Source organism: Rhinatrema bivittatum, chromosome 3, assembly GCF_901001135.1.
Source record: "Rhinatrema bivittatum chromosome 3, aRhiBiv1.1, whole genome shotgun sequence".
NCBI classification, from domain to species: domain Eukaryota; kingdom Metazoa; phylum Chordata; class Amphibia; order Gymnophiona; family Rhinatrematidae; genus Rhinatrema; species Rhinatrema bivittatum.
In genome coordinates, this window is record NC_042617.1 from 357,818,658 (window position 1) to 357,832,597 (window position 13,940).

At 48.0% G+C, this 13,940-nt stretch overlaps 1 protein-coding gene across 2 annotated transcripts in view; it reads left to right on the plus strand.

The window, feature by feature from the left end:
- MDN1 (midasin AAA ATPase 1) overlaps positions 1-13,940 on the plus strand; it is a 765,271-nt gene that overhangs the window by 700,661 nt on the left and 50,670 nt on the right. For both annotated transcript variants that reach the window (XM_029595415.1, XM_029595414.1), the window contains exons 90-93: positions 5,605-5,766; positions 8,245-8,346; positions 10,809-11,010; positions 11,223-11,405. In XM_029595415.1, the coding sequence (XP_029451275.1) occupies positions 5,605-5,766; positions 8,245-8,346; positions 10,809-11,010; positions 11,223-11,405 (649 nt within the window). The remainder of the gene's footprint in view (positions 1-5,604; positions 5,767-8,244; positions 8,347-10,808; positions 11,011-11,222; positions 11,406-13,940) is intronic.

Sequence of the window (13,940 nt, forward strand, 5' to 3'; positions counted from 1 at the left end):
TCCTTGCCGGCCTAAGGGCACCCCCGTGCACCTTTCCTTTCCATCCGATGCTAATGCAGTTACTGCTCCGGGAATGGGAGACGCCAGAAGCCGGTTTGCGCATGGGCAAGAGCCATGGACAAGCTGTATCCGCTTCCAGACCAGTGTCTGGATATGCTCCGGGTCCCTAAGGTGGATGCCTCTGTCTCCGCTGTCACGAAGCGCACTACTATCCCAGTCATGGGGGCGACTGCGTTGAAAGACCTTCAGGATTGCAAATTGGAGGTCTACCTCAAAAGGATTTTTGAGGTCCTAGCGCTCGGGGTCTAGGTGACAGTCTGTAGCAGTCTCATGCAGTGGGCAAGCCTTAGGTGGATTCAACTACTCAGCACCCAGGACCTCCCGTCTGCAGAGGTGGAACAGGCAGAGCGGCTGGAAGGCGCCATTGCGTATGGGGCGGATGCCCTTACGATCTTCTCAGGGTGCAGGTCAGAGCTGTGGTTTCGGCAGTGTCTGCTAGACTTCTCCTCTGGCTTTGTAATTAGGCAGCGGACTCCTCTTCTAAATCACAGTTGGGCAGTCTCCCATTCAAGGAGGACCTGGAGCAGCTTATTAAATCTCTTGGGGACAATAAGGTGCATAAGCTGCCGGAGGACCGCCCTCGGCAATCCAAATCCTTTTTTCCTTCGCGCTCCAACAATGCCACCACAGTAGCTTACATCAATCGCCAGGGTGGCACCAGGAGTCGTCTGGAGGCCAGCAAGCTGCTACTGGGCAGAAAGACACCTGAGTCGTCTGGCAGCTTCCCACATTGCAGGGACGGAGAATGTCCCAGCGGACTTCCTCAACCGACAACACCTAGACCCCGGAGAGTGAGAGTTGTCCAACGAGGCGATGAATCTTCTGGTGCGCAAGTGGGGAGTTCCTCACCTTGACCTGATGGCTACTCTGAACAACGCAAAGGCTCCCAGATTCTTCAGCCGCAGACGGGAGCACTGCTCTGCTGGGGTGGAAGCCCTGGTTCTTCCCTGGCCTCACGACGTTCTTTTCTATGTGTTCCCACCTTGGCCTCTGGTGGGAAAGGTATTCAGAAGGATAGAACTCCACAAGGGGCCGGTCATTCTCGTAGCGCTGGAATGGCCTCTGAGACACTGGTTCGCGGACCTGATGAACCTCGCAACCGACTGTCCTCTTCACCTCTGTCACCTCCCAAACCTGCTCCGCCAAGGTATTTTTCGATCAGGAGGATCGTTTTTGTCTAGCGGCCTGACTTTTGAGCAGCAGCGCCTGAGAAAGAAAGTGTATAAGGAGGAAGTTATCTCCACTCGCTTGCGGGCACGGAAGACCTCTACCTCTCTCGCTTACGTCCGCCTATGGAGAGTGTTTGAGAATGCAAGTGCTGAGTCTGGAGTCCAGGTGCGCAATGCTCCGGTGTCTCAGGTCCTTTCCTTCCTGCAGTCTGGTCTCTCCAAAAGTTTGTCTTTCAATTCTCTGCGGGTGCAGGTTTCGGCCCTCTGTTCTCTCCTTGGGCATATCGATGATTACGCGGTGGCGACTCATCCAGATGTCATTCGCTTCTTTAAAAGGGCCAAACATTTAAACCCACCTGTCCGGCTTACTTGTCCATCCTGGTGCCTCAATTTGGTGCTTCAAGCCCTTTGCGAGGTGTTTTTCAAACCTCTCCGGCAGGCTATGCTTAAAGACCTCACTCTTAAGACAGTATTTTTGGTCTCTATTTGCTCGGCTAGGAGAGTGTCCGAGCTCTGAGCCCTTTCTCTGCTTTTCTGACTCAGGTGTTTCCCTCAAGACGGTGCCATCCTTTCTTCCAAAGGTCGTGTCTTTTCACGTCAATCAGTCAGTGGAGCTTCCTGCCTTTTCTCCTGAAGACATTGCACGCATGCCTGACGGGGACTTCGGGCATCTTGATGTAAAGAGTTCTACTCCAATACTTACAGGTTACTAACGAATTTTGCATCTCTGATCATCTTTGTCCTATGGAGCGGCCCAAATAGAGGTAACAAGGCCTCTAAGGCTACCATTGCTCGCTGGCTGAAGGAGGCCATTGTGTCGGCTTATATCTGTCGTGGCCGGTCGGTTCCGGAGAATTTGAAGGTCCATTCTTTGCGTGCGCAATCTACTTCTTAGGTGGAGAGTCAATCGGTCTCTCCTCAGGAAATCTGCAGGGTGGCTACTTGGAAGTCTGCATACTTTTGCTCGTCATTATCGCCTCAACGTCCAGGCACCAGTGTTGGCTCCTTCGGCAGGCAGGTGCTTCGAGCGGGTTTGTTTCGATCCCACCCTCTTTAGGGAAGCTTTGGTACATCCCACTGTCTGGACTGATCTGGGTACGTACAGGGAAAGGAAAATTGGTTCTTACCTGCTAATCTTTGTTCCTGTAATACCACAGATCAGTCCAGACTCCCACCCGGGCTGTGTTTTCTTTTTGATTCGTCCGCTCGAAGGTTTGTTTGTTTTTTTTTCCTTTTTGGTTTGGTTCTTAACAGCATTTTGGATCCAGTTACTTCCTATCAGAACTTTCTCAACTGGATATATATGTAAGAGCGGTTCTTTCATGTGTTGATAGTTCACATTATATGTTGGTTGTTACTTGCTTGATCTTCTACTGGTTAACTTTACCTTTTCTTGCTTTGATAACGTTTATACTGAAGGGATGCAGGGTGTGAACTGTCCTGATATAGGATACCCTTTAGTTTTTTCTCTATCTTCATCTGCTGGACAGGAGGCTCAACCCACTGTCTGGACTGATCCGTGGTACTACAGGAATGAAAATTAGCAGGTAAGAACCAATTTTCCTATGCCTTCGCTCGCCCCTGGAACACAGGCTTGCTATATGCGTACCCTCTGATACCGCTAATAAGCAAGACTCTCATGAAGCTACAACAGGACCGAGGCTCAATGATACTCATAGCCCCGTATTGGTCACGCCAAATCTGGTTTCCCATACTTCTCGACCTCTCGGTCCAGGAACCCATTCGCCTGGGCACGGCGCCCAACCTCCTTACACAGAATTACAGCAAGTTGCGCCACCCAAACCTTTAGACCCTGTCCCTGACTGCCTGGATGTTGAAAGGTTGATCCTGCAACCCCTCAATCTTTCTAGTAGCGTCTCTCAAGTCCTCGTAGCTTCACGAAAGCCTTCCACGCAGAAGTTTTACCGCTATAAATAGAAGAGGTTCACCATGTGATGCACGCAGAAAAGATTAGATTCCTTTAATTGCCCCACACCAGTGCTCTTAGATTATCTCTGCACCTCTCAGAATCTGGTCTTCAGACTTCCTCCATACAGGTACACCTTAGTGCTATCTCTGCTTACCATCAAGGAAAAGAGGATGCCCCGATAACAGCTCAACCCCTTGTGGGTCAATTCATGAGAAGCTTACTAAAGCTTAAGCCTCCTCTATGACCTCTGGTCGTGGCATGGGACCTCAACGTAGTACTTGCACAGCTCATGCGTTCCCCTTTTGAGCCCTTGCATTCCTGCGAATTCATATTTCTTACATGGAAAGTAATTTTCCTGGTAGCTATCACATCTGCTCGCAGAATCAGTGAGTTGCAAGCCCTTGTAACATACTCACCCTATATGAGGTTCCTCCATGACCGGGTAGTTTTCCGCACTCACCCTAAATTCCTTCCTAAGGTGGTAACGGATTTCCACTTAAACCAATCTATTGTTTTGCCCACTTTCTTTCCAAGGCCTCACGCTCACCCGGATGAGCGAGCTCTGCACACCTTGGACTGTAAACATGCACTTACATTTTACTTAGACTGCACTGCAGTCCACAGGAAGTCCACCCAACTCTTTGTTTCTTTTGACAAAACCAAACTTGGAGTTGTGGTGGGCAAGCAGACTCTCTCCGACTGGTTGGCAGACTGCATTGCATTCTGCTACCAGCAAGCAGGCCTTCCTCTTGAGGGACGAGTGAAGGTGCACTCAGTAAGGGCCATGGCAACGTCAGTAACATACTACTGTTCAGTACCAATTGCCGACATCTACAGGGCTGTAACATGGAGCTCTCTCCATACCTTCGCAGCCCACTACTGTCTTGACAAGGCTGGATGGCAAGACGTCGTCTTTGGCTAGTCTGTCTTACGGAACTTATTCCCAGTGTAAAAGCCCAATTCATCCTTCCTCGACCCGCTATGAATTTCAGGCTGCCTCATCATTGCCAACAGCACCCCAGTTGTGCCTGTTGCACATGTTGAGTGCTGGTTGGCCTACCTCATTATGAGTCAGCCTGTAGCTTGCTATTCACCCATATGTGAGGACTACCATCCTGCTTGTCCTGGGAGAAAGCAGAGTTTAGTCAAGAATTAAGGGAAATGAATTGTGGGAATAGGCAATTTGACAGGATCTGATGGAAAACACAATTAGAATTGGATAAAATTATCTAGTTAGGTAAAGTGAATCTTATAAGGATGCCATTTTGGCAATTAAATCCACTTGTTTCCTGACTAAATTGAGAATGAACATTAGAGAACACACTATTATTATAACACATCAATTCATGCAGACATTTTTATTGAGACCACATAATTAAAAATATCTATCTAGACAATAAATACTATCGAGCTAGATAGTTTGATGTGTTATAATAATAGTGTGTTCTCTAATGTGCGTGTTATACATTTACCATGGCAGACCTATGATTAAAAATTGACACACATTAGACAGTCACACTCATAGTGTGCAGTCGGTGTTCATAAAGATAAAATGGTTATGCCATTTTTTTGTTAAGTTTGATTTCAGTACAGTATAGAGTGGATACATGATAGACTTATTTTTGTATCATATGTTTTCCCCAACTAAAGCCAATTTTCATTCAGCTATCTAGACACAAGAAGTCTACCAAACAAAAAATTTTGTAAACTTCTTGTCCTGTTGAGCACAGAGCAAAATTTGCATGCGGTTACTTTGGACCTCGGTTTTATTATCAGTTCTGTTCTCTCTAATGTCTAACCCTGAGTGGCTTGGACACAATCAAGTGCCGAAATATAAGGCTCTCTCCAAGGCAGCACTGGGTGTAACCAGGATGAGATCACCATTTTTTTTGTCCTACCTGAAACATCACGTAATCAAAAAAAGGTCATTGTCTGAAAGAAGCCATCTTCCAATAACCATATCATTAGTTAAAACAACTAATTTGCCAATTCCATACAAACAATGATAGATGGTATTTTCTGGCAATTTATGTTTAAAACCAAGTCTTACTAGAAACTTCAACATGTCTGTCTAGTCCCCAGTGGACAGAAGACTAGGCTGAGGCTTTGTACACTATAACTAGGGACCTTCGGGTTTTTTTTTCAGTTTTTACAATCTTTCCTTAGAATTTCAGTGTAGAATACAATGAACAAAAGCAGGAGAGAAATCGGTGAGAAAAATGACTCTTCCACTGAATTTCTCCCATTTTTAATTATAATAAACTCTGATAAATTCCTGGGAAAAATAAAATAACTGAAAACAAAGATCCCTAACTTATAACTAGCAAATTGGCTGCTAAGTCATGGGACTGGTATTCTAACTGGTATCTGTTTAAAATTAGAAACTGTGATCATATTCTGGTAATGAAAAAGCTAAATAGTCATTGTGATGTCATGTCACCTTAGAAAGAAGATGACGAGGAGAACCCAGAGAAGGAAGATGAAGCCCCTGCGTGTACGGATAGAATGGAACATGAATCGTGTGGGCAGACTGGAGAAGACAATCTACAGAGCGAGAGTGCTACTGAGCTGGCTGGTGCTGCTTCAGAGAAGGACCAAGCTAAAGAGGTGAAAATCACAGCACAAAGACATCACATCCATCCTTAAGCATAGTCCTGCAACATTTCCTAATCGCTCACACTTTTGTCAAAAGATAATGTGATGGTGCCTACAACAAGAGTCATCATAAGAGAAGTAGCAAGGCTCATGGATGACCTGAGCCATGGGCAAAGAATAGAAAGCAGGGAGTCAAAGCTCCTGGCGTGTAGCCAGATGGACTCAGGACCAATGGGTTATGTGCTCCCCTGCTAGCAGATGGAGACTGAGTCAGGTTTCAAAGCTGACGTCACCCTAGATATACCCCTGCAGTGATCTCAGCCCTTCAGTATCTCTCTGTCTCCTAGCAGATGTGGACATGTATCTCTACACCAGCATTGGTGTTTAGCAGGATTGCAGTACTGGTTTGAAGAAGAAAAGTTACCTTTAAATTGGAGAAAGATTGAGCCACACTCTCCTACAGTGATACCTAAGGGTCCCTCTCCCAGTTGAGAATTCCTGAGGTGATTTCCGAGATCCCTCAGAGGTGTGCCTTGATCTAGTAGCCGGATCCCGGTGTGGACTTTGCTGCTGAAGCAACTGAAAGGCAGTGAGTGCAAGAAGCTGAGCGTGGCGGTGACGGCCTAAGCCCCCTCTCCCCCCCCCCCCCTCAGCCAAAGACCGTCTCTGTACTCAGCCGATAATCGCTGAGCCCAGGTAAGTAAAAGTAGGACTCCTCAGATTCAGAGACGTGGAAGGGCTACAGTAAGTCTTTCCTCCGGTCTCTTGCTCGGTGCTGTACCGACAACATTCCCAATCCCGTTGGGGCAAGAGAAGAGGGTTTCCGAGCGGGTTGAGTGGCCCTCCAATGGGCTAAGCCCTGCTTCAGGCTCGGTGGCCACTCCATGTGGCAGGCCCCAGCGGCGCCATCTTGCGCGCAGTTTGGTGCAGCACTATTCCCCCATAGACTGTTAGTATGTGCAGTGCGGGCCAGCCTTACTGTGCGTGCATACGTGCGCACACCGTTGCACATAACCACACATACATTCTCACGCAACCGGACACTTATACTTTCGCTCATCAGGTCGGATTTGTATGCGCTCCAGACCAAGCTCTAACTGGCTGAATGGACAAGCTACAGTGAACTATGGCTCCGGCAGCAAAGAAGCACAAGCGACACTCTTTGTGCTGCCTGCCATATTAGGGCTGCACAGTCTGACCTAGAATCCTTCGTGTTTCAGCACTGTGAGAAAGCCCAGGGAGGTCTGGGCTCTCAGAACGTCTCCAAGTGGACCCAGAGGATGGGATAGCCATGACCTTATCTGGTAGCATGCTGGATCTGAGCTATCCTGGGGCTGCGTCCTCCTCGGGAGAGGGCAGTTCAGCAGCCCCCTACCCCAGTTCCTCCTGGGCTAGGTATGGACTCAGCGAACGTTTCTTGGGTGGAATTCTTTCGGGCTTTCAAGCCTTTCTTCAGGCGCAGTCAGCTGCTGCCCCTGCCCAGCTGGGATGGCCTTGGCATGCCTCAGGGACATGCCTTGCCTCACCAAGGGTATCCCTGACAGGGACCCAGACACCACGGACGACGATGGGGATGCAGACTCATTGTAGGACAGGGAAATCCCTCCAGGCCTGGAGCCATACCGGACCTTCCTACGTTTTTCCCACAGAGATGAATATCCGGCCCTGATCTCCCAGACCCTGAAGACTCTGAGTTCCCAGCAAGGACCCTATGTCAGAACCAAAGAGGAATCCCATCCTGGTGTCTCTATAGAAAGCCTCTTGCTATTTCCCGATGCTGGAAGCCATCCAGGAGTTGATTGACTGGAGTGGGATGCCCCGGAAGCCAGTTTTAAAGGCCTTGTACTTGGAGGCCTTGTACTTGGAGGCCTTGTACTTGGAGGCCTTGTACTCTGTGGACCCGGCAGCCAAAGAACGCCTGCGTTTCGCGAAAGTGGATGCCCTGGTCTGCAATGTCTCGAAGCGAACAACTATCCCAGTAGGAGGAGGAGTGGCCTGATGCCTAATGAGTGGTTTTTCTGGCTGTTCTGAAAGTGGCTGCTCTCCTGGGTTTCCAGGAGGCCATAGAGGAGTTTGAAGGCTTTCACTGCTGACAGGTACAGTGTGTGGATCTTTTCCTAGTGCAGAGCTCTAGAAACTGTTGGTCCTGGAGGAAAAATTGTTCAGGTGGCAATATATTTTTATTGGATCAACATAAGGAATATTCAGCGATGATGCACATGAGTTGTCGAGAGCCCATGGGATTGCTTTTCTATCTCCACATCTTTTGGTTTGTCTTATGTTGGCTCAATATAAGTATCAGCATCTGAAAAGAATCCAGTATTCTCCAAAACAGATAGGACCGCTCAAACTCTGCCCTACAGAGGGGATATACAGCATGTCTCTTGAATGCTCTGGAATGTTGTGCAAGTGCTGATGTTTGCTTTAAGTGCACCAGGTCTGTGGTACCAGTGGTGCTTGACTCGTTCTTTGTGTCTTTCATCTCCTCAGGAGCATGGGAGTGGAGCTGCAGATGCCAGTCAGGCTGAAGGCCATGAATCCAAGCGGATGGCACGACTGGCCTCCCAGAGGCAAAGCACCAGCAAGACTCAGGTGGTTCCTCAGCATCTAGAGAGAATGAAAAAGCTGGCTGGGTAGAAATCTGTATCTGTTTGCACTCAGCACATGTGGAATAATTAGGCTGAACCTGGAGATAAGACTTCAGATAACTTTTGAGTTTTGAAGACACGTTTTCATCATTATTTATTTATTTATATGCTGCCAATCTGGTAAACAATATTGGTGGTTCACAATAAAATCAAATTACAAATACATAACATGGAGTTTTAAGTCCACAAGTAGAAAATGTGTATACCCAGAGAGTGCACCCATGAATGGGACAGTGTTCTTTTTGTAGGGCTACATGTATATATTTATATATAAAACACTATCCCTGCAAGCGTGTGTTGCTCTTCTGGCTAGCTGTGCATGTCCAAGTGGCTCTTTCTTCTCCTCTTTGTGCAGCCACTGCTCTTCCCTTCCTGGGTGCCTTTTATCATACCCTGCCTTTCTCCCCAGGGTCAGCATCTGTATCTTCAGCCGGCCCTTCTTCTTTCTGTCTAAAGCAGCTGCTCTCGCCCGCCCATTTTCATAGCTGCTCTTTCCCGCCCATTTTCATCCCTTTCATCTTAGCCCTGGCTTTGTCAGCAGTGTTATCTGTTTGTATGCTGAGCCAGCCCTTCTCGGTCTCCATCCACTGCCCTTTTCCATTGGAATCTGTCCAGCTTTGCAGCCAGTGCACCGTAGGGGTTGATTTTTGCTGTTGTCTTAGCTTTGCCTTGCCCCTAGTCTTTTGCATCTCTCCCTCTGCACCTAAAGACATTTCATTTGTAAACTTGCCTTCTCGCTAAGTCCCTTTCTCTTACCCTGCCTTTCTCAGCCCTGTTTTATCTTGTTTCACCAGTTAGTATTCTGTCTTTCTGTGTTTCCAGCCCCTCCTGTCCTGTTGTAAGGGCTCTATTTTCTAACCAAGAGGAACAGGTCTCCTGCTTGGTTGTGTCAGTGCTCCCAATGCCTCTTCCCTGCTTTCTAAAGCAATTTCACTGTGCAGATATCTGCCATCCTTTTCCTGCTATTTATGGGCAGACTGGATTGGCCATATGGTCTTTGAGTCATGTTTCTATCTTTGTCATCACAATGGTGGTCTGTAAGTCTCAGCGAGGATTGCTCTACTTGTTATACAGCCGTTGTTTCTTTTCTGTTCCAATCCTGTGCCTTGCTTTCAACTTGCTGCCTTATAACTTGCTTTATGACCAAGTGCTGTCCTAGACTGTATCTCTCCTTCCTTCTCTTCTCTCTGCAAGTCCTCACTGTCACCCCAGTGTTTCTCAGCACTATATCTGTCTACCCCGCTGCTCTCTCTCTCTCTCATTGTACTACCTCTACTCTCATCTAAGCTGTCGGGCAGCTCCTCTCCTGTTCAGTCGCTCTCCACTCATTTCCTCAGCATCTTACCATGCCCCAGGATCTGTCTGGCTACAGTCTGTCACTCCACCTTGACCCCATGCAGCAAATACCAAACAAGAGGGTCACAGATAGGACCTGAACATGCGGCATTCACTTTTTTTTTTTTTTTCACAAAATTCTTAACTGTAAAACCCTCAAACAGGCGGGAAAATATTAAAAAAAAACAAACTGTGCACCAGCCAAAACTCTTAGGAGCTGCCTTGTGATTTCTAGCCAAGAAAGGTAGGTTGTAAATGTTTGTTTAAATTACATTTACAAATTTTGGAGGGCCTGGCTTTTTTTTTTTATTTTATTCTGTTCTTTGTTTTTTTTTAAGCTTATTTTTCCTCTTGCTTAGCTTTTGGGAGGAAGGAGAGTGGAAGAATTGTGGTTTTTGTTTTTTTGGGGGTTTTTTGGTTCACTCCCTCATCTAGCCTCATTCTCCCCTACTATCCTCTTCCTCTCCAGCCTCTACATCCATGTACCTTTCTTCCATCTTTTTCCTTCCTCTTGGCTGAAAAGCCCTCCCATCTCTAGCCCAGTGGCCTGGTTGTGCAGCTCTTTGCCTATGGCCTGTACCTGTTCTTCCCAGCCGCAGTGCTACAGACCTAGTTCCACTGCTCCCGATGGTGGTGCTGTGAGCCTGCAGTCTCTGTAAATGTACTCTTGGCCCACTTCTGTTGCTCCCTATGGTGTTGCGATCTGCTCCTGCTGCTGCCCTCTCAGCAACGATACTCTGGGCCTGCACCTGTCTCCTGGGATTTCTTGGGTCCCCCCGCTCTTAAATAAAAAACGGTGGCGGTACAGATTTTCAGAAAATGTATTTTCTTCAGAATTGAGGGGTTTGGGTGGGGGAGCGCTAATGTCTTCCAAATATCTGAGACATCTTCCATATTACAAAACATGAAATTTCTGGTCTTCCCTGAAACACAAAAATTAGTTGAACCTCTACCTAATGGTTTAAATGTATTTGTTTCAGTTTATACAATTGTTTGGGTGTGAGCTTGTTCTGTAAAGTTGGATGATGTTTGCTGCGCCTAAGCAATATTCCTGTTCTCTTCCATTCTCAGAGCTTCAAGCGGAAACCCGGCCAGGCAGACAATGAGCGGACTCTGGGTGACCGCACAGAGCGTGTGCGCAAGCGCCTGCGAACAGTCGATTCCCGCAGTGACGTGGAGCAAAACACAGCTCAGCTGGAGCAGAAAGTGGAGGAGGCTGATGCATATGAACACATGAAGGAAGGCACTGAATCCTACGATGCGCAGACCTATGGTATGCTCCTGCTTAGAGACCGTTAATTCCATACTGAAAGGGACAGAGGCTGCTGGAGAAACTATTTCACTGGGCTCTTCGTTGTTTTTTTTGTTTTGTTTTGTTTTATTTTTTAAGTAAATAAAGGTCTAGAGGAATGGAATAATAGCTGACAGAAATGTGCATTTTAAGTGGGATGTTTTGCTGATTTTTTGCTTCTTCATTTTGTGCAGATGTTGCCAGCAAAGAGCAGCAAAAATTGACAAAGCCACTGTCTGAGAAACTAGAAGAGAATGAGGAAGATGCTGAGGAGGGGGCCATGGAAATTGAGGAACAGAAGGATGAAGAACTTGAGGCTGTAAATCTAGATGAACTGAAACCAGAGAATATAAAGTCCAGTGCCACAAAGATGAAAGGTGAGCCCTCCTTGCGGCCCTAGTTCTTATTGGGCCTAGAATTTAGGCCCAAGTAGAAATCTTGGTTCTAATTTTGAGTGACTTGAGCTTGTTCTTGGCCTAGTCCCTCTTGGGCATTTATCTTCATCATAAAAGCCATGAACGTATCAGTAGTAGAAAAAAAAAGAACAAAGACTTATAGCAGTAGGGTTTGAATGCAGTAACTGAGTTGTTTGGCACACTTTTTGCATCTGCTGTAGCTCTGCTCGAATGATGAGTTGAAGATAAAAATCTTCAACTCATCATTCGAGAACTGGTCATTTCAATTTCAGTAAAGGTAACTAAGTAATACCCATTACCATCAGGATTTATACCACAGAAGGTCATACATGCAAATAAATCTCATGCATATTCAGTAGGTATATCCTGAAAACACAACTGGCTGAGTGGGGGGGGGGGGGTTCCTAGGAGTGGTTTGAGCACCCCTGTTGTAGAGTAACAGCTTCACCCCCACTCCAAGAAATATCTCAGTCCTTTAAAGGCATTGCAAAGAACTGCAAGCCCTTGGAAGTGGAGAATGCTCTTAACATTTAGGATTTACTGAGAGACTTAAAGAAAAAAATATTTAAGCCAGCGAATGTGTAATACATTACATAGAGGGAGAATGTGTTGGGGAGGTGGAAACAGTTTCTACAAAATGGATATTTCTATGGTATTATGCTACTGCAGAATCTCTGATACTTCATGTTGTGGAATAAATAGCAATCTACAAATGTATACTGCATATTTGTAATGAGAAACCAGACAGGAAAAGCATTGAAAGCAAGTGAGATCTGAGTAAGAGTTTACTATGTCATTCACTGTAACAGTGGTGTGTTCTATGACCCAAAGCACTCAACAGACACAGAAACATAGATTTCCTAGTGTGTAGCAGATGGAATCAGGACCAGTGGGTATAGTGTACTCCTGTTAGCAGTTGGAGACTGATCAGATTTCAATCTGACGTCAGCCCCTAGTACATATACCCCTGCAGGAAGTGCAGCTCTTCAGTATTTTCCATCTCCATAGCAGTTAGGGACTATCTGCACGCTCTCACAGCGTTAGAACCAAATTCAAAGAAGAAAATCCAAAGTTAAAGAAGAAACCTACCTGAAGACGAGCCCCGTTCTCCTGCAGTGATACCCTAGGGTCCCTCCCCCAGTTGAGATTCCAGAGGTGATTTCCGTGGTCCCTCGGAGGTAAGCCTCGGTCCAGCGGCCGAATCGCAGCAAGGACCTAGCCCCCGATCCTCGGGCGCGGCTGAGAGGCAGAGGGTGCACCCTCGAGCGTGGCGGTGAAGGTATTTGCCCTCTCCCTCCACAGCCGGAGACGCCCGGGACGAAACCAGGAAGCGTCGAAGACCAGGTAAGGTAGAAATCTTCTGCTTGAATCCGGTCTCCGAGGATCGAGGAGGAGCACAGGTCACCGGCCGGGACCAGTCCACCGGGTTGATCCGCTCTAGCAGGGCCAGGCCCCGCTATTTCCGAGGGTCTACCCATGTGGAGACCCTCCGAGGGGGTCGCCATATTGCCCGCGGGCTCGCCGTCACCATCTTGGCCCTATTCGCCATGCTGTTCGCCATTCGAGAGCGCACAATTCGAGCTAGGCGCACAAAGCACTTGTGCGCATAAACTCGCACGCACACAAAACCTCGCACACATAAGTTGCGCGCACAGAGCCGGGCGCATATCTACGGTTGAACGCACAGCTGCGCGCACAACTACACGCTCATATTAAGCGCATCGGAGCGCATAAGGGTTCACGTGCCGACAGCCATGGCACCTCCAGAAACAGGAATAAAGGCTCAAGGCCTCTGCCCAGCATGCCACATCAGAGCCGCACAAAGCGAGGAGGCCGCCCTGTGTATGCAGTGCGAAGAGGCCCTGGAGGGCCAGTCCCACCCAGGGCCGAGTTCTAGCTCCTCAGGGGGTACCCCGGACCTAGCCAGGGGGACCTCCCCACAGACGGGGATCCCCAAGGAACCAGCGCCCCTCAGCTTTGACCCAGCGACGATCTCATGGGTGGAGTTCTTCAAGGGGATTCACGCCTTTGTTCAAATGCAAACTGAACCTCAGGCTGACCAGACACATGCTCCACAGGAGGACCCTCATGCCCCAGGCCCCTCAAGACCTAGGCACAGGCTTCCACTACCCAGAAGCCCCACCTATGGGGACTCTGACATCTCTGAGGAGGAAGCCGAACCCTTAGAAGAGGAGGAGCTCACCCCGGGGACAAAGCCTCACCGAACCTTGAGACGCGTCTTCACAAAGGACGAGCTCCCGGACCTGGTCAACCAATGCCTGACGGAGCTCGCTATCCCAGGCCCAGGTACTTCGGGGGAACCTAAACCGAACCCCCTGCTGGAGGGTCTTCAGCAGACTTCTCGCCATTTCCCTCTGTTACAAGCAGCACAGCAGCTGATTGACCTGGAATGGAATACTCCAGAGTCCACATTCAAGGGGGGGGGCGAGCTTTGGCAGCCCTGTACCCCCTGGACCCGGCAACGAAAGATCTTCT